Source organism: Hypomesus transpacificus, chromosome 13 (assembly GCF_021917145.1).
Source record: "Hypomesus transpacificus isolate Combined female chromosome 13, fHypTra1, whole genome shotgun sequence".
Classification (NCBI taxonomy): Eukaryota; Metazoa; Chordata; class Actinopteri; order Osmeriformes; family Osmeridae; genus Hypomesus; species Hypomesus transpacificus.
Window position 1 is genome coordinate 11,397,477 of NC_061072.1, and position 20,985 is coordinate 11,418,461.

Sequence of the window (20,985 nt, forward strand, 5' to 3'; positions counted from 1 at the left end):
TGTGAGCATGCCCAGTAGACCGCTAGCTCGCTCAATGCTTCCTGCCACAACCCCCCCCCCCCCCCCCCGCTCTCTTCACCCCTCCCCTCCATGGCAACAGCCGAGGAGGTGGAGTGATGTAAATATTTTAGAAGCTCTAAACCACCATACAGGTATGGGGGATGATGAAGAACCTCTTTGGGTAGTGGTTACCTTTCTGGTCGTTGACCAGTGGTTGCTTTATTCTTGATTTCAGACCAAAATATAGAGTCTGTGCGTTCATGTGTATGTTCTATACACATGCACTCAGACACAGCTGGTGTCATGGAAACCTGCTTATTAGCAGTGTGTGTGTGTGTGTGGGGGGGATGGGTGGCAGACCCAGAAACGCATCAATACTGTAGTAATGATGTGTATAGTGAGGCTCTTAGACACACACACATTAGCCGTGCTTCAGAGAGTTCTTTTTTGTTGTTGATTTTTGAACTTTTTATTTCATTTTACCAAATGCAGTCATACAGTACATCACACCCAATCATTTTTAACATGAAATCAAGTGCCCTGGGTCCAAGTCTCAGTCTAGTGGGGTTAATAGTCCACGGACATCTTGGGCCCAAGCCATCAGGATCCAGGCTTATCAGCATCGAGTTACACATTAACATTGTCCACAAAAAATACATCACACTTGACAGTGCAATAAGACAGTATACCCAAAGAGAAAGGGAATGGCCTGCAAATGTCCGTTGCTTAAAAGGAAAAACAAATTGGAAGACTAAATAAATAAATATATATATATATATATCTACATATACATTCTGCTTATGATATCATATGAAAGTGTAGAGCAATGGGGGAACAGTTGTTTATGAATACTTCTGTTTTCTGTTGTAATAGTGCTCCATCCTGTACATATCTTGAATTCTATCTCTCCATTGGGATATTGTGGGGGGCTGTGGCTTCCGCCAGAGATTATTGTGTTCCAGAGAGTGTTATTTAGTAGGAATAGTTGTTGTACAGTGCCCTCCAAAAGTATTGGAACAGTGAGGCGAATTCCTTTATTTTTGCTGTAGACTGAAAACATTTGGGCTTGACATCAAATAATGAACGTGAGACCAGAGATCAACGTTTCAGCTTTTATTTCCAGGTATTTACATCAGGATCTGATGCACAACTAAGAAAATATCACATTTTGTTTGAATCCACCCATTTGTCATGTGATCAAAAGTATTGGAACAGATATACTTAAAACATATTTAAGTGAATAAGACTTAATATTTAGTTGCAAATCCTTTGCTTTCAATAACTGCAGCAAGTCTGTGACCCATTGACGTCACCAAACTTTTGCATTCTTCCTTTTTGATGCTTTCCCAGGCTTTCACTGCAGCCTCTTTCAGTTGTTGTTTGTTTTGTGGGGTTCCTCCCTTCAGTCTCCTCTTAAGCAGGTAAAATGCATGCTCTATAGGGTTTAAGTCTGGAGATTGACTTGGCCAGTCTAATACCTTTCATTTCTTGCCCCTGATGAACTCCTTTGTTGTTTTGGCAGTGTGTTTTGGGTCGTTATCTTGCTGCATGATGAAGGCTCTGCCAATCAGTTTGGTTGCATCTTTCCTTAAATTGGCAGACAAAATGTTTCTGTAGACTTCCGAGTTCATTTTGCTGCTGCCATCATGTGTTACATCCTCAATGAAGATTAATGAGCCCGTCCCAGAAGAAGCCATGCAAGCCCAAGCCATGACATTACCTCCACCGTGTTTCACAGATGAGCTTGTGTGTTTGGGATCATGAGCAGTTCCTTTCTTTCTCCAAACTTTAGCCTTTCCATCACTTTGGTAAAAGTTAATCTTTGTCTCATCAGTCCATAAAACTTTGTCCCAGAATTTTTGAGGTTCATCTCTGTACTTTTTGGCAAATTCCAGCCTGGCCTTCCTATTCTTCTTGCTAATGAGTGGTTTGCATCTTCTGGTGTAGCCCTTGTACTTTTGTTCATGAAGTCTTCTGCGAACAGTAGATAGTGATACCTTCACTCCTGCCATCTGGAGGTTGTTGCTGATCTCACTAACAGTTGTTTTAGGGTCTTTCTTTACAGCTCTCACAATGTTTCTGTCATCAACTGCTGATGTTTTCCTTGGTCTACCTGTTCGACGTCTGTTACTTAGTACACCAGTAGTTTTCTTCTTCTTCAGGACATTCCAAATGGTTGTACTGGCTATGGCCAATGTTTCTGCAATGGCTCTGATTGATTTTCCATCTTCTCTAAGACTCACAATTGCTTGTTTTTCACCCAAAGACAGCGCTCTGGTTTTCATGTTGTTTTCACCTCTGAATACAGTCTGCATAGACAAAACCTATCTTACCCAATCTGAACCTGAGTGTAGACATTCAGTGGTATTTATTGATTGAATAATGTATGTAATAGGACACACCTGGGCAACAAAAAAAACCTGTCAGTCACATGTTCCAATACTTTTGCTCACGTGACAAATGGGTGGGTTCGAACAAAAAGGTGATATTTTCTAATTTGTGCATCAGATCCTGATGTAAATACCTGGAAATAAAAGCTGAAACGTTGATCTCTGGTTTCACATTCATCGTTTGATGTCAAGCCCAAATGTTTTCAGTCTACAGCAAAAATAAAGGAATTGGCCTCACTGTTCCAATACTTTTGGAGGGCACTGTATATATGTAAATAGGCAGAGTTCTTATTGGCCAGATGAAAATACATTCACTAGAGTACTCACGAGTAGAGTTGCTCAAAAATATTTTCCTTGAATCCCATAATGACTCACTTACCTCGTCTGGCATCACCGTGGAAACCAATAGTTTCATACCCTCCTCTCCCCTTTCATACACTCCTCTCATGTCAACCTGAACCCCCTTGTCACCAGGGGTGTGGACAACTTGTAGTGAAGTTTCTAGGACAGGCCTCCGTCCGCCCTGCCATGCTCATATTGACTGATGTATCCAATGGAGCGATGCTAATTGAATTAGCGTGTTTGGGCCAAGGGCCAGACAGCACTGTGACATGACACAGGCGAGGGCCTAACTACAGCAGGTACTGGCCATTGATTGGTTCTCTCTATCTCAGCGATAAGTGAATTGAACGGTTACGGTGTGACCATTCAATTTGCTAAAGTGATTCGTTTTCTTAGCGATGCACAACATTGTCCCTCATGATTTCTGTTGTTCCGTTATGTAAATATATACCTCCAAAATCGAATGTGTTAATATGAGAGTGGTAGACTGTTGATGTTCTTCAGCATTGCTTCATAAAACGAAATATTGCCATAGTCAGTGTTTTACTTGTACTACAGTAAGCACTTGACAGCCATTCATCATATTAGCATGGATATTATTATCCTTCTGTCCTTTCCACTACAGTGTGTCTGCTGATGGCAGTCTGAAGTGGCTGTTTCTGAGCTAGCAGGGCTGCTCAGAAGTAGTACTTAACTGTTCACGGGTTTATATTAAGGTGTTTGCTGCATCGCCTTCAAATTACATTATACCATCTGTCACGGTGACGGGCCATGGAGGACAGGATGGAGGATGAGAGAGGATCTGGAGGGGGGGGGGGGGTGAGAAGTGAGAGAGATAGAGGATGAGAGGCTGGGAGGGAGGGAGAGAGAGAGGAGAGGGTGGCTGGGTGGGAGGATGAGTGGGGAAAGAAAAGGCAGGGACTGAGGCGCCTGTGACTCATCAGTCACCACTAAGGTTTAAGAGGGGAGGAAATGCACCAACTGCTGTGCATTCAATACTGAGGAGTCTTTAGGGCTGGGTCTATCACTGGGTTTCAAGAATCCACACACACACACACACACACACACACAGAATGCATGACGTTGACAGATTCATAAATAGACACAGTTTCGACTTGTCGTAAGCATATTTTAAGAGGTGTTGTCACAGTATTGGTTCCAGAAATCCTCTGAACCTGACTAAAAGAGATATACAGTACTGTACTGTTCAGTGTACTTTATGAACAGTAATGGATCAATAACATCTTAGCCTCACGGTGTCTCAAGAGAGCAAGAAAACAGAATCCTCGTTATCAACCTGTTCCATTATACTGCGCCTGTATTGTTGCCCTACACTTCTGTACACTTTACCAAGTTGATATCCCTTTATCTACTAAAGGCAGGTCCAGTTTACTGTATGTGCTGGATCTATGTAAAGTGCCTTTAGAGTATGCCCAGCTGTGCGTGGGGGCATCACAGTAACATACTGTGTCTCACTGGGTCTCCAGTGGTGCTGAAGAAAGAGCCAGTGTTACTGGGTCTGTCCCTCTTTCCCCTCCCTCTGTTTCCAGAGTGTCCTCCAGAGCTGCTTAGGACAGGCTGAACAACAGCAAGGGTGGTGATGCTCTTCCCTGTTCCCCCTCCTGTCTCCCCTCTCTGTGACCCCAGGGCGCACCCTGCTGGAGAAGCTGTTCATGCAGCACGAGTCGGGCCCTCCGGAGGAGGCAGAGCGGCTGTGCTCCCGCATCCTGGCCATGGGCCTCCTCCTGCCCTTCGCCGACTGCTTCCGGGAGCAGCTAGGGGGCAGCACCTCCCACATTGTCTCCAAGTTTGACGTGAGTAGAGCTTCATGCTTTCAGCTGTGGAACTTTTATATTTCATTGCACAGTCCATTGAGACTTGTACACAACATACAGTAAACAAAGCCCATTTATTGCTGCAGAATCCTGACAGTTACAGTGCTACTTTTACTAAAACAGCTAGTCTTTGAGGGCCAGCAGGGTTGTTAAACCCTGATGGGGGTTTCTTCATGTTCACGGTCAGAACCGTTAGACTGCTGCATCGCCATGTGCTTGATTCCATCTCTGGATTTCATGCTGCTAGAAACCAGATCATGGAGAACCGTTGATGGTTACCACGACCCGACCACAGTCGACCCAACTCCAAATTGGAGACAACTGTTCTCAGTTTCACAGCCCTTGATATGCATGAGGCCATTAAATTGAATTTCGGTTTGGACCCCACAAATACCAGCTGTACAGTGTAGGAAGAATCGGTCTCCTTTAGGATAACAGATGTTTTATCTTGTTGAGGGTTTAATACAGGCCTGCCGCCTGGTACAGCCAGTACTGACATGCCCCAGGTGGGATGCTTTGTGGGAGTTTGCTGCCTCAGTCTCATCCATAACATACTTTTTTTATATCTAAACTTGTTATCAAAAATACATTTTCAACCTTTTGAAAGCAATACATTAGCGATATGTTTCTATAAGAGAGCTATATACGAAATGCCCCCTTGTGGAAACCCAATGCCCCCCCATCCGATTCCTTCTGGATGCGAGCCTGCTCAGCAGTGTGTCTGGCTCGGCTCAGGCAGGATCATATTAACACATGAGGACGCAGAGTCACTGTACAGTAGCAGTGTCTGGGGACCAGAGCTCAGCTGCCAGCGCTCCTGCACCACGTGTGACTTTAGGACTGTTTTGGACCACAGACTCACCGAGAATGTGACTGGATAGCTTCGCCAGGCATTGTCCTGAAATCATTAAGTCATCCTTTGCCACTTTCCTCCATGACCTCCATCCCCTCCTTACCCCTCCCCACCCTCTTGCTCCCCACCCCCCCCCCATTCACTGCATCCTCCCTTCTTTCCCCCCCACCTTTCCTTTCTCCTCCACCCTGCACGCCGAGCATCGTCACTGAGAACCTGATCTGACTGCAAGCCGCAGCCAGGCTGGTCTGCAGCCTAGAAAAAGCTGCAAGGCAAGCAGGAAATCATGCGGGAGGGAGAGAGGGGGGAGAGGGAGACCGGCGGGACGGGACAGGGTTGTCGTGGCTACGGCGGCCAGATGAGCGGCCGTGGACGGGGAGGATGTCAGCTCGGGCAGATCCACAGCAGAGGAAGAGTCTGGATCATCAGGATCAAGGACTGGTGGAGAGAGGAGAAGAGGTGGACGCTATCTGGAGCTGAGAGGAGAGGGAGCAGTGCAAGGGGCATGCGACACCTGCGAGAAATGAACACGACCTACTGTACCGCCACAACGCGGTCTGGATATCAGTCCTTTCCCGGGAAAAATGCTGACTCACGAGCTCGTTCTGTATTCATCGTGGTTCGTTAAGGATCGTCCCATTCTTCAGGGAGCACCGTCGAACGCTGATCCGGCCGTTACCAGAGACACAGCTACACCATGAAATACAGCGCATGTGATTTACGACCCTGAAACTGACAGGAGCATGGAAGGTGTGTCGGACAAGGAGACCGATGCGGACAGAAGAAGACACGCGGACCCAGACAGAGACGCAGATCCCGAAAGGCATGCAGGCACTGACGCAGAGAGAGCCAGGGACACCGCCTTGGAGAGCTACCCAGAGCCCGTCAGCTGCCCTCTCTCTGCAGTGGTGTGTGGCGATGCCAGCAGGACCCTGGTCCTGGCCCAGGTGCCTGAGCTGGTCCGGGAGCTGCTGACAGTCAGCGGGCAGAGCCGGGGTGAGGAGAGGGAGAGGAGGCTGGACCTGGCTTGGCTCAAACTCAAACAGACCGTGCGGCGGAAATGTAGCCTGTTTGAACACTTGCAGGTTAGCCAGCTGGAGCCGGCTCAGTTTAGTATATGGTGATGCCTCTGTATGAGTATGACAACGTGTGATCGTCATCCATGTACTGTAGCAGTAAAGTCAACCACAAGACCTTGGTGCCGGTTTGGGCTGATGCTGATGTGGTTCTTACTGTAGTCGTCATGTGGTGTGAATTCATTTCCTCTACTGGTCCTAATTCACCCACCCTTGTTTCCTCCCACTCCCAGCAAGACCAGCTGTACACGTGGGCGGCAGTGAGCCAGCCTCCCCAGTCCATGGAGCATATTGAAGGGCGCATCCCTGGGCAGATCAGGACCCTGTGGCCTCCGCCCAGACCTGGAGGGGAGGACCGGCCTGGCCAGAAGTACACCGAGGCTGGTAGGTAGTGCCACCATTGTGACCGCCCCCATCACACACACACACAACACACTATATATCAAACAAGTAGCACCCACTATAGTTTAGCGGTTGACTACGACATACTGTAGAGAAGGTCCGTGTGGGAAAACCCTTCCCCTTTGTGCAGTGAGTTCCCTTCTCCATCTCTCCGTCCATTCTCCAGTCTTATTTCATGTGCTCTATTCCTTCTTGGTTAACCTTTCTCTATAGCCACCCAGGCACTTGAGACTCGGCTTTGTTTTGTGCAAAATGTATGCACCGATGTTGAAAGGGAAACGAATAAAGCTAATATATGCAGCCCTGCTCTACACCTCACCTTTTTTACTCTGGCTTAAACAGTAGGATGGGTTCTGTCAGAGAGGAGCTCTAGCTCGTTTGACAAATGCCAGAAAGGTACTAAATGTTGTTTCTAAATGTAATCTTTCTTTCTTCATGCATTTTCTTCCTATAGAGGATGAAGAGGGTGAGTAATAACTTGATTTGCATGAATAACTTGAACTTGCGCTTTGTGTTTATGTAGTTACCACTGTCTATTTATGTCTTCCAAATGACGTGTTTGTGTAGCTGTTTTGTTGCTTCTACCGCATGGTTTGAAAGGGGGAGAGGTTGCCTGGCAACAATGAAAGAGTCAGGGCTTGGGCAAGCAGAGATGGGGTGGTATTCCCACCATCATGTTGACCCAAATCTCCCCCCTGCCTAACTTCCCTTACCCTCTGCCTCACAGACTATCATTAGCTGACCAAAACATGCTTGGTTATTGTTTTTGTGCAATTTTCTAAATAAACCTGTCATCACTGTGTATAGGTCCCACATAGATTCAAATAATAACCATCATCACAATGCATGTTTATCTTGTTTTACCTGATCAGGCGACTGTGCAGCAGTGTTCACCCCTGTCCTCAGTTCTGTGGTCATGTCTGCCTGTCCTGATCTTGTTTCACTCTCCCTGTTTCCACAGAGCACCATGCAGCCATCTTGGGTCTGAAGAGACAACAGAAGGAGCAGGAGAAAGAGCTGCAGGTTACTACCACATCCTGCCGACTAAACACACAGGGATTAGACTGTTCCTTGACGGTGACCACCATGAATACTGTAGAACTCTGAGCTCCTGATTTTTAGTCTTCTTCAGTACTTTCTTCATGCATTATTTGTACATCGCTTTGGGTAAAAGCGTATGCTAAATGAAGACAATGTTTCGTGAAATCTAATGTATTATCCAGACTGCTGATCACAACTTATGTCAGCAGAGGGCAGCATTCTCATATATTTGCCTGAAAAGAGGGATCCAGTACAAGCGTTCCATACTCCAACTGTCCGTGTAGATTCACCTAGTAGCTCTCTCTCTCCTTCTCTGTCTATCCTTGACTGTCACATGACCAGGAGGAGTCGGTGTTCAAGACGGTGAAGCTGAAAGAGGAGCATGTAAATGTCATCGAGCAGCTGGAGCAGACAATTGAAGACCTGAGGACCAAGATTGCAGAGCTGGAGAAACAGTACCCCCTGCTGGACAAGGACGGCACTGCCACCAGGGACCAGGAGTGCGGGGGGGAGGCGGGGCTGCTGAGGGCTGTGTGTGATGTGGACCTGCAGACGGACGAGGGACTGGGCCTTCTCCTGGGTCGCCTGGAGGCCAAGTCCGTCCAGACGTCGCCCATGGACGAGAGCTTTCGGTTCAAAGTGCCTTCAATGGAACAGACACAAGCATCCATGGCCCCACCCCCCTCTCCCCCTCCACCTCCGCCTCTCCCATCCCAGAATGGGATGGCTGTTTCCCCCTCTGGCCCCGCCGGCCCCTCTGAACTACCCGGCTCACCAAAACGGGGGCAGGGATTCGTATGTACGTGCCAACAGCAGCAGCAGAGTGGTACCCAACCTCCACCTCCTCCGCCTCCCCCACCCCTCCCTGGCCTACCCGTTCCTCCCCCACCTCCCCCACCACCTCCCCCACTTCCAGGGCAGGCCATTGCCCCTCCACCACCCCCACCCTTACCAGGAGGGGCTATGCCTCCGCCTCCACCTCCACCCCCACTCCCTGGTATGTCCATGCCCCCACCCCCTCCACCCTTACCAGGCATGTCAGCACCACCACCACCGCACCGCCCCCTCTGCCAGGCGGAGGACCCCCACCCCCTCCACCGTTACCTGGGATGGGACCTCCTCCTCCTCCTCCTCCTCCTCCTGGTTGTGGAGCCCCCCCACCTCCTCCTCCTCCTCCAGGAGTGTGTTTCCCCCCTCCATCTGGAGGGCTGGGCCTGCCCCCTCCACTGCCCCTGGGACTCTACGCCCTGGGAATGGCCCATGAGAAACCCCCTCGGAAAGGCATGGTTGAGCCTCCCAGGCCCATGAAGCCCTTGTACTGGACCAGAATACAGCTGAATATGAAGAAGTACAAATACTTTTACATACCATGTATGCCATTCTAGCATACATAGTAGTTATAGTTGTTGCATGTTATTACATTACACATTATACAATGTCATTGTGACTGGACTGGTTTCGGGACACCAGAGTTGAATATTAACAGTATTCAATTCAAAGACATCAAGCATGTAACTGGCTTGCTACTGAATGTCTGCATTTTCTAAAGGTAAAACCTTGCCATGTCCCCATCTTTCCCCAGGGAGGTGAGCTCCTCTCTGGTGTGGGACAAGGTCGAGGAGCCTGACGTTGACTTCCAGGAGTTTGTGGAGCTGTTCTCCAAAACAGCTGTCAAGGAGAAGAAGAAGCCCCTGTCTGACACCATCACCAAGTCTAAAGCCAAACAGGTCAGCCTCCTCCTCCTCCTCTCGTCCTCGTCATCAGAAACTCCTGGATGAGGTTGACTCTGCGTTCTTGTCAAGGTTTCAAAGTTCTAGACTTTGGGCAGGGAAGGAGTCGGCAGAGGCAGAGAGGGAGTCAGCCGAGGCAGGGAGGGAGCTGACTGAGGCCGGGCGCAGGGGAGCAGCAGGTTGAGGTTTGGGCAGCTTGATGTTGGAAGGTGTTTTGGCGTCTGTGGCTTCATTGTTTACCACAATATGGAAGCGTCCTGTCTCCGACAGTGGCAATTTCTTTAAGACCGCAAGGGAAGCTCAGCTTCCCCTAACATTTAAAAAAATTCATGGTCTAATGTTTACTATTGTGTTAACATTTTAAATGCGTTAGAACACGTTCATATCGAATGACGAGTTAGCAGGTCGACTGACTGATTTCCTTTTCATACATTCCCGTAGTGCCACAGTGCATTTCCCTGTTGAAGCTCAGCTTCCATCGACTTTGATGGGGCTGCTTTGAACAGATTTTTTCAGTGCTTTGAAACTATACGGTCATTGGATAAATGCTGTGATTATGTCCTGCCCTGGACGCTCAGCGTCTCTGGGGGTGAATGGAGGAGTGGGCTGGCCTGGACGCTGGGTTTCCGTGTGATGATTGGAGGGTCTGTCGATAGACTGCATCTCCTTTTGATTGACAGTAATTTTGTACTATAAAAAGTCATCGAAGCTATTCAAGCTGAGTCCCATCGCGGATTTTGCAACTGTAGTTGAAAGACAAACTGCAGCAACCTATTTCTTGGTATTTTCTTGGCAAAATTGCTAACCACCTTTTATCATACATTTCATACAATTATACACCCGTTCCTTGTTTCAGTTAAACCTAATTTCCACATTTCCTTCTTCGAGATTAATATTGTTTTGTTGGATCGTTTGTTCATTCATTAATTCATTCAGTAGGTTAGGCTAGTGTTGTAGCGGTGAACTAGCCAGTGAACTAGCCAAATAAATGGAACATTTTTAGGATGTAGGCCGAAAATGAGCTTCCCCCTCTTTGAAAGACCAGCAGCCTCCACTGGTCTCCGATCTTAGCTCCCCAACCACTGGTGCTAAAGGCTCATTCTACTGTTGTCTCTGTTTTTTTTCTCCCAGTCTTACATTCTTGCAGAATGTGTATTGCTCCTGTATAGCGCTTTCTGCTCCATTTTATAATTATTTACAATTCTTACCCATGATTTGATCAGCAGCAAATATATATTTTATTCATGTTATTGAGTTGGAGAATTTCTAACCACCATATCTATCTTGTTTGAGTTATAGCTGTCCCAAAATCACATTACTTTCTGCCAAGTTGTGTTTTTGCTGTAAATCTGGAGGCAATTTTGAGTCGCCAAATAAAAGTGTTTCAGGAATTTTATTTGTTTCAGCAATTGACCTCCTAAATAGTTTGGTTGAAAAAAAACTCTCACCTTTGATGTGCTTCAGACGAACTGAGAGCTCAGCCAGTCTGTGGTTCCTGCTTTAAACATGACCTCAGACACAAACTGATTGAAATAATTGGTATCTTTTTTTTTTTCTTCTTCTTTTTTTCCCCCAAGTTTCCAAACGACCAGAAGTTGTCCAGAAACATTTTTCTTCATAGGAAGTAACATGTTTTCTTTACTGAAATTGCAGAAGGCATGTTGGCAAAAGGAAGTGTTTAAGTAAGGATATATAATTCATTCCTAGGAGCTCTTAGAGGCTGCTAAAGGGAATGCCAGAGTTCTAAGAATGTCAGTAACACATTTGTGCTTCCATGCTGTTTGTCTAGACAAGGGTGCCCACCCAGCTTTGTCAAGGCTCACTCTTGAAGACGCACCATTGTCCAGCATGTTGATACAGATCTTGACACGAAGTTCGGAGAATGGGGTTTTGTTTTTCCTGCAGTTGTGCGTGAGCACGTGTGTTTGCATGTAAGCATGTGTGCGTGTAAGCGTGTGCACGTGTGTTTGCGTGTAAGCGTGTGCATGTGTGTGTGCAGGCACAGAGAAAGTCAGCACTGGCTCGAGACCCTTGGTTCTCCAGTATTGTGGTTGAGTGACCTGATATTCCCCTCTGGGCTTGGACCATAACCCCCCTCCCCCTCAGTAATGATCTAATCAGTGCAGGAGAGGAGTGTGGACCAGCTGAGGGAGGTCAGGATTGGGACCCTGCTCCTTTCGGATGATCACACCCAGGCATCTTTCCAATGTTTCTAATGTTGCCTTGTCTTGTTTTCTTCAACTTTGCTTTTGTTTTTGTTTTCCTCGTTAAGAAATGGTCTGCCATGGTGCTGTAGGGGACAGACTATTGGAAAAGTTCACAGACAGATTTATATATGTGTGTGTGTGTGTGCTGCAAGTCAAGTCCAGGCAGTATTCTGGGAGCCGTTTTCCTCGGCCCTTCACATGTATTGTAAGTTTAAGGAGTTCTTGTCTATCCAGTGCTGCTGCAGTGGCCTCGCTGACAGACTACATCTCCAGGTACACAATGAGCACATCTGCTTCCAATGAACACTTAACGCAAGGAGATTATAAACGTCAGAGGAGCGAGTAACTGCTTAACTGGGATGGCAGGCTTTTAAAGTCAATTGACCATCACTGCCCTTGACTTCTGGGACAGGAGTCAGAGGATGTGAACTAGACAGTCAGTTTGTTTCTTTCTTTCTCTTTCTTTTTTGGTCTTTGGTTTCCTTCTCTCTATTCCACTATCTCCCTCCTTCATCTCTTCCTTCACCTTGACGTGAGTCATTTTTTCCCTTATGACCAAATTGCCTCAATAATGTAAATACAGTGATCGTTTAAAGGGATGGTTCAGCCAAAAAAATACATATTTGTGGTGCTCCAAGCCCCCTAAAAAGTGTCTCTTGTCTCTATCCAGAAATCATGACCAGGTTACTCAAGAGAGTCCACAGATTTGTTATGAGTAGTTTCATGTAGGACCTATTTTCTTTCTACCAAACATCCTACATGAAACTGCTCACAAGAAGTTCTGTGGTTTATCTTGAGTAAACGGGTCATGATTTTTGGAAGGAGACATTGCTGCTGAGTTTATCCAATGCATTTTTGGGCGCTTTAATTACCACAAGCCGAATGCCATCTATCTCCAGCATATCTTAGAAGGCCAATATCTCTAAAACTCGGCACCTAAACAATCTAGATGGATTCATAGTACTACAGGTAAGAGGAAAAATATGATTTTTGGGTGAACTGTCCCTGTAAGGATACATAGTATGTAATGATGCATGTGCTCATGTAACCAGCTTTATTGATATGTGCATAAAATATGTTTAGCAGAGGCTTCTATCCAAAGTGGAGTACAAATAGTGCACAAAGAAAGAACAGCAGAAATTCAAGGATCAGAAGTGCATGGTACTAACATGTTTGATCCTCGACGCAGCGTGTTGCGTGTGCTTTCATCCACCGCCTCTGCCTGTGTGTTTCAGGTGGTGAAGCTGCTGAACAACAAGCGTTCCCAGGCAGTAGGCATCCTGATGTCCAGTCTGCACCTGGATATGAAGGACATCCAGCACGGTGAGTCTCGGGGCCAGGCCTCAAACCGCTCCAGAGACCCTCCGTAGGAGGACCATGGGGACCACGTTTATGAAGGCTGGGAGGCTGTGAGGGCGAGGCCGGTGTGCCTCAAATAAATATCCTGACTTGATGCGTTCAGTCCAGCTCGGAGCTTTCCTCAGCTTCCAGTAGGAGCTGCTATTGAATGGGCTTCCTTCAGATAGTCTGTGTGTGCGTCAGAGCCTCCCCTGTATTTCCTTGTCCTCGTTTACTGACCCAGTCTCGCTGGGTTCCATTGTCATTATTGTTGTTGTTTGTGTTGTTGATACGATTGTTTGGTTTCAGACATTCTGTGGTTGGGAAAGGTCCCTGGCTGGTATATCTCTCTGCCCTCCCTCACTTTCGTATCTCGCCCTCCCCCATCTCACTTTCAAACCCCCCCCCTCCCCTCTCTCTCTCCACCTTTTCCACCCTTACTCACCAGTGCAGTTTACTATAAGATGCAGTGCAATTGCTGATTTGCATCCATTACATTCAGTGTTAAATCTCCTCTGCCATGAAAGGCGAATTGGGGATTTATTTGTCGCCACGTTTGAATTATAAACAATAAAGACAAAATTGACATCGATTTGCATGAGTGATGTTGGTTTCTGCTTTTCTCTCAAGCGCCACATCACTCAACAGCAACGTGTTGAGGTTAGGCTGTGTGTCGGAGTCACAGACATTACTGTTTGGTTTGTGTTCTGGGGGTTTCTACAACTCCCAATACAGGACATATGTCTGGATGGTTGATGTAATTCAACCAGCAAGCATCTCAGGAATTCCTTATCCACTACCCCCATTCTCCACACAAACACACACATTTACAGGCATTCGACGCATTCGTTCCTGCTAAATCTTTGGCAAAGCAGTCAGCATATTAAAGTGTCAGTGTTCAGGACTCCATCCTGTCAGACTTACAAACACCATAACACCCCCCCCCTCCCTACACAGAGCGGTAGCGGCGTAGTGAGGAGCCGGGGCTGGCGCCAGGCGTGTGGTATTGTGGAGAACTGCAAATGGATCTCAGTCAGAGAGGGAAACGTGAAAACAATGATGTGGTCCTGCCTCTCGGTCAGAGCCTCACCTCAGAGCCTCAGCTTGGGCCGCTGGGAGCGGAATGGGAACCCACTGAAACACGGGACGCATCGTCTCCCATCTGTTTGTGGTGGTGGGAACCGGTGGGAACCATATATCGTGTGGTCGAGAGAAAAGCCCGCTTATCAACGACAGGGAATAGAGTGAGAGGGGGTGTGGGTTGGATCCGTGGGGGGGATCAAATAAGCCCCATATATGAAGATATAGTCCAGTGTGGCACAAGATGATCATTTAAGAACAGAGATTTGCTATTGTAAGACAGTTTAGGCTAACCTCGTTGCTAGTAGCAGATTAACTAGCGGTGAGATGTCACTGGAGATGACATTAGTTCACCTCCCACTCTGCTGGGGGAGAGGGAAGGAGAGAGAGACCTCTCACTCTGCTAGGGGAGAGGGAAGGAGAGAGACCTCTCACTCTCCTGGGGGAGAGGGAAGGAGAGAGACCTCTCACTGCTGGGGGAGAGGGAAGGAGAGAGAGACCTCTCACTCTCCTGGGGGAGAGGGAAGGAGAGAGAGACCTCTCACTGCTGGGGGAGAGGGAAGGAGAGAGACCTCTCACTGCTGGGGGAGAGGGAAGGAGAGAGAGACCTCTCACTCTCCTGGGGGAGAGGGAAGGAGAGAGACCTCTCACTCTCCTGGGGGAGAGGGAAGGCGAGAGAGACCTCTCACTCTCCTGGGGGAGAGGGAAGGAGAGAGAGAGATATTCCGTCCGTTTATTTTAGCTCTGCAAATCCATCAGGCCCCTATGGAGGTGGAATGTTGCTGTATATTTTATACCGGTGCCAGAAGAATTTGTCGTTAATTTCCGTCTAATCAATGTGTTTATATGCCAGCGGGCCAGGCATATGCAAGGGCTCTGTCACGAGGATCAGGCCTTTCCTTTGTTAAACATCTAGTCGCAGGATTGAAGGGAGATTCTCCATCGAGCTCTCCCTGGTTCTCATTGGATTGGTGTTAGCCTGCGGTTGCCATGTTTAAGCTCCCCGACCCTATTTACCCCCCATCCTTGTGAGTCTGTAAAATGATCTTGGGAGTTTGTAATGGTGTCAGGAAAGGTGCATGCCCTAAATCCACCCTGCACTTTTGCCCTCTAGATGTGTGTCTGTGTAAGGCTCCTAAATCAGAGGCCTAGGCTGAGGTATGGATGCAGTCTGTGTGATTACCGCATCTACAGAGGGGATCAGATAGATTGCCTGTGGTTATTTACAGGAATCTGTAAGTGTTCACATCTTCCATAGATCTCCTTTTCAAAACAGTTAATCTGACTTGGCAAATTCGCATGGATATGAATCGCTAGCCTGGCGTCTAATAGCATAGTTGTGAACACAGGCAAGCATTCTCTTCGCAAATATCACTATTAATTTCCTTTTGAAAATAAGCTACTTCTAGTCATTATCACATAGCTGCGGCTAGATCATAAAATATGATTTTCTGAAGTTTCCCTGCTGCCACCCCCCCACCCCTCAAAATAAAAGACAGGTTATGTAGAGTTTTGGGAGGTTTTAGAGGTTGGGAATCAACTCCTTACAGCTGCCTCCCTTAGCGTTAGGTAGAGGGTTCGGTTACATTTCAGAGTCATTATCTGATGAACCCCTGCTGTTCAGATTGCCTCTCCAATAGGTCAAATTCATCCTGTCGAAAGGATTGTATGCAGGTGTGAGAAAAGCCATACAGGGCTGCATCCCTCCCTGTGGTGGTTCTGTACTGCTCCCAGTTCTAAGGGAGTTCTACTCCCTGCCTTGAGTCATGTCTTGAGTTTGACCTGTAAAAGGATTACATGTGTCTCATATATCCCATGTCCTATACAGCATCTGTGACTGGACATGTAGTGAGATGGAGAGCTATCCTCCCCCATCTTGCCTCTGTCTGAGGACTGATTTACAGCCGGTGTGTACATTCAAAATGTTGGCGGTATCTGTTTGCCCTGCCAGGAGGTCAACTCCAAAGAGGAGTTGGATGAGGACACACGCATTCATGCTTGCTGAGGTGCATGCGCTGAACACGCACCTTCTTGCTGTCCATCTCTCTCTCACCGACTCTCACACGCACACTGTATTGTAAAATACAGTAAAGTAGGAGCACACAAAAGACAGGGTCAGCTATTCAAATGTAAAGTTTGTAAATTATATGTTTTGAGCACAGCTTTGTCTCAATGTTCTGGTCTTTGGTGGTCAGACCAGGAATACCTTGCCAGATACAGAAATCCTGCTTGATTTGACATGGGAATAATGTGCACGTCTACTTTTCAACTGATTTAAGATTTCAGTCCCAAAATAATATACTATTTAATGTATCAATTTTACCTTGGATTGTCAAATACTTGGACTCCAGCTGGTCTCAGCATCTTGGACCAATGAAGTTTTCTGTGGAATCCAATGAGGCAGTTCCTACTGTGTTTATGCCTGTCTCAGAGTGTGTGTTTATGTGGTGTGTGTGTGTGCAGGGCGCTGTGGTAGAGCTGTTCCTATACCTCGATGTTATGCAGGGGATAAAGCCAAAGAAAGCCAAATAACTAATTTCTGTGTGATTGTTGATAGTGTCATTTTACCAACACACTCCTTATGCAGAATGGACTGTATACATACTGTAATATCTTAATGCCGTTTCCTACAGGTCTCATTTCAAACAGTGAGGAATGATAAACATGGATATCCTTTGAGCTGGGACCATGGCTGGATGCAGTGTTAACGAGGCTGGTTTGATGTGCGTGTGTGTGTGTCTGGCTCTTGTCAACTTCACACCTCGCGCTGAAAAGTTTTTAGTTGCTACCATCAATGCAGAGAAAAAAGAAAAAAAAACTCAGCTCATCAGCACTGAGCTCAAACAAAAGGCTGGATTTCACCCAGAAGTGTTTATTGTTTAGTGTGTGCTACTCTGCCTCAGATCACAATTGAAAACAATCCCACTCCGTTAGCCCTGCTTGGCTGGTTCCCGGGGTAAAGGAAACATCCATCCTGAAGGTCTACACACCCAGACCCATGCACGCCTCAGCTCTCCCTTCCTCACCAGTGTCGTGGCAGTAGCAGCACAGTAACACGCTCTCGTCCGTTGGGTGCAGTTTCCCACTCGCTCAGACAAACCTGTCCCATATCAACACTCCTGACCCTCACTGGAGGAGTGTTGACTCTCTCTCACGCACACACACACACTGCACACCCACACACGCAGATTGACCGATGGGTGGCCGAGCTCCGCCTCTCTTACCTCCTCGCTCCGTGGTCCTCAGCACCAGAGAGCCTTGCGATGTAACACTATATCTTAGATTCAACAATCCACATCTTCAGCTCTGTTTGTGTTCAAACATTTACTTTTAAAGGATTACAGTTGGAGGCGCCAGATCCCCGGCCGCCGAGACAAAGAGGCGACAGCGGGAATTCAGACGCCGCCTCTTTGTTCTCTGACAGGCCCGAGGTAGCGGGCACTTTCATCAGCGCCCTCCTCAGCGCGGCCATGTGCTGCTGCCTGATTAAATGTTGGTGGGCAAATATTTCCACCCTCCGTGGAGGTGAGCGTGTGTGTGTGTGTAGGTTTGTGTTTTCAGCATGCAGACATAGCTGTGTGTATTGGAGTGCGCATGTGTGCGTTTTGTGCTTCTCTCTACCCAGGTGTAGTGTTTCCAGAGACTGTGTCAGCCGACAGCAAAGAGAAAGCTGAAACACAATCGCACGACAGTCTAGGGGTTTCTGCAGGGCTGTTGAGTGGAGATGAGTAATCCCTGCTCAGTTTGGACAGCTGTCATGTTCCTGTACATGAAGCTTTGAGAGAGATAGACATGCATAGGCTATGATGATGACACGAGTGGTCTGGGGGTGTGCAGCTTGGTCTCTGTAGTTTTAGGTGCTGGAGAAGAGTAGTCCCAGTCTGACAGTCTTGACTGGAGAGACCCCCACCTGAGACAAATCTAGTTAATTGCCCCCAGACTCATCACACCCCTATTAAGCTGCTTAGTGGTGTCAAGCTTGGTCGGCTTGAAGGGGTGGTTGCTACAAGCAGTTTGGGAGAGGGTGACATGGGATTGGGGGGGATCCTGTGGGTGGCACTGAACCCTGTGGGAATAGGAAAGAAATATGTCCAAATCTGCTGTAAAGCTGTGGGCTTGACACGGCGAGGGTTTGACCTGGAGTAGGGGCCAAGCAGAGAGGTTAATACTGGAAGGGATTAAAGCAGGCCCAGCCAGCCCAGCAGACCTGCCTGTGACACCAATGAGCTTATTTGGTGTCGCTGGTACCGGCCACCATCTCTTTTTCTTTCTTTCTCTCTCTCCCCCTCCCTCCTTCTGTTGGTGCTCCGGGTCCCTCCTCCCCTTCTCTGGGCTCACAGGGCTTCTGATCACGCTCCCTGGCGTCTTGTTGGCGCCTTGTTGGCGCTGGTGAGAGGGGTTTAAGACAAGTGGCGCCGCGGCGTGTTGTGTCCCTATGGCGGCGTGCGGGGGGGCCAGGAGCTCAGGAGCGCTGGCCTTTCACCTCATGACCAGTGGTTACACTCTATTAACCTCTGACATGTCACTCCTTGTTGGAAACCTCTGATTAACTTCCCCTCTTTTTCTCGCCCTGTTTCTCTTTTTTCAAAAAATGTTTCTCCATCTCTCTGCCCCCTCTCTCCAGCCATTATGAACCTGGACAACACTGTGGTGGACCTGGAGACGCTGCAGGCCCTCTACGAAAACGTAAGTATCTCACCCCCAGCTGACCCCTGCATCAAAGGTAGTCAAAGGTCACTGAAGGTCAATCATCCGCAATCCCTTAACCCATCAGAACAGAAGGTATTGCAAGCTTTCTGTGAAAGAGTACCACAATGCACCAGTGTAGAATATCTACCAGGAAGGAGACTTGAAGAAACAGACACTGAACATGGCCCCTTCAAACACACAGGAGGGAGAATACCAAGTGTTTCTCATCAAACTCCTAAATGGGTAGTGCTCTGTTCTATAACTTTGAAACCTACTGTACAGAACATACTGAATAATTGAGTCCATCTTGTTATTTAATCTCCTGAGTAATCAGATTGATCCTGAGCCTTTGATACATGGGCAAATAGGGAGGGACAGAGAGAGAGAGAGAGAGGAGTTTTTGTACAGGATGTATACGCTTGGAATCCTCTCCAATATCTGGACTTCAAATGTAGTCTGGTAAACTTCAAAAGGCCCAAATCGAAACAAACTGCATTAATATTACAATGAATCTGTGGACTGCAAGGGCTGCATAGAAACGCTCTGTGTTTACTGCAGAATCAGCCTCGTAAAACCCCAAATTACCCTCCTTTGCCATCTCGGAAGAACGCACGTTTGTTTCATGTACTAAAAGCGGCACCAGAGTTTGGTCCTTTTTTTTTTTTTCATAATGTCATGCAATTGACTTTGGTTACATACTGTATCCAGTGACATTATTAATGTTGCTTTCATTAAAAGAAATCACGTAAGAGCAAAAGAAAGAAAGGAGTGCTCCTGGCTCTCTCTGCTCTCACATACCTGATATCAATTACTGGAATGTCGTGGTGTATTAGCAGGCCAGTCGCTGGCTCTGTGTAGAAGCAGCGAGGACCCTTAAAAGGTTGTGTCTGGTTGGAGACCACTCACTGCTCCCCCCCCCCCCCCCCCCCCCACACACTACAAACCCCCGGTCCCACTGATGGCCTCAATGTCCAATAGACTCTGATGTGTTCCAATAAATCCTTAAAGTCAAGGTCAAACGACTGGCCTCTCCCGTTCTCTCTCTCTCTTGCTCTATCTTTTTCTCTCTCTCGCTCTCGCTCACTCGCTCTCTCTCGCTCGGTCTCTCTCTCACTTTGAGAAATTAGTAAATCTTTAGTAAAGTTAGTCTCTTATTGAGGGATACCTTTTCATTGTGGAGGAAGTATTTGTCTCATTGTCGCCAGACATCCAATGACCAGGTACACACTTCTCTTTTTGGTTACCACTTCTCAATTTTTCTGGTACGTACTGAATCTTTCCTTTATCAGGATCTGTCTCTGCTTTGTATCTGTCAGAAAATATAATATTTGCTGTCCAGAGCCAGATAGCAGATTGCAGCACAAATGTTTTTTTATCTGTTGTTTCTAATGTTCCAAATATCTTTGGTGCGAGCTTTGGTAAATGCCTTTGTGTTTGACACAAAATTCTCTCCCTGTCTTTCTCTCTCCCCCCCCCTGTTTACTTGCCTGAGGCGCAGTTTCAAAACCCCCAGTTGGTGTTTCTATATTTTTGTTTTGACTTTTTACATGCAAGACTCCATCCTGTCGCCCTCTCCTAATTTACCACCATAGAGAGCTTTATGGCAGGCCCCGCCAGGCTCCAACTGGCACAGCTCTCCTCTGGCCCCCTGCTCCTCCCCGGAGACCCTGTTTCTTGTAAGGCCCCCCTCAGCCCTCAGCCCTGAGGCGTTCCATGGTTTGGCAGTTTGTCTGCCCGTTATGGCACCAGGGCACCCCTGAGAAGGCCTGTGACTGGAATGTCTTGGAGGACTATACTTCATCCTCCGCTTCTCCCTCCTCTTCTCTTCACCCTTCACTTCTGTACGCTTTCATCCCTTGTTCATTCCTCTCATCCATCCTCCACTCCTCTCAATCCACCACCCCTCCCCTTTCTCCTCCCCTCCCCCCCTTTTCACCTCTATGCTCACTCTTCTCAGACGTCAGACGTCAGCCTCCTCTTGGAGCTACAAAAGAGAAAAACA

General features: G+C 47.5%; 1 protein-coding gene across 1 annotated transcript in view; it reads left to right on the top strand.

The window, feature by feature from the left end:
- fmn2b (formin 2b) overlaps positions 1–20,985 on the top strand; it is a 43,522-nt gene that overhangs the window by 3,615 nt on the left and 18,922 nt on the right. The window contains 9 exon segments of the mRNA XM_047032798.1: positions 4,380–4,546; positions 6,730–6,880; positions 7,353–7,364; positions 7,860–7,921; positions 8,282–8,993; positions 8,996–9,287; positions 9,522–9,666; positions 13,112–13,199; positions 18,919–18,980. Coding sequence (XP_046888754.1) covers positions 4,380–4,546; positions 6,730–6,880; positions 7,353–7,364; positions 7,860–7,921; positions 8,282–8,993; positions 8,996–9,287; positions 9,522–9,666; positions 13,112–13,199; positions 18,919–18,980 — 1,691 coding nt within the window.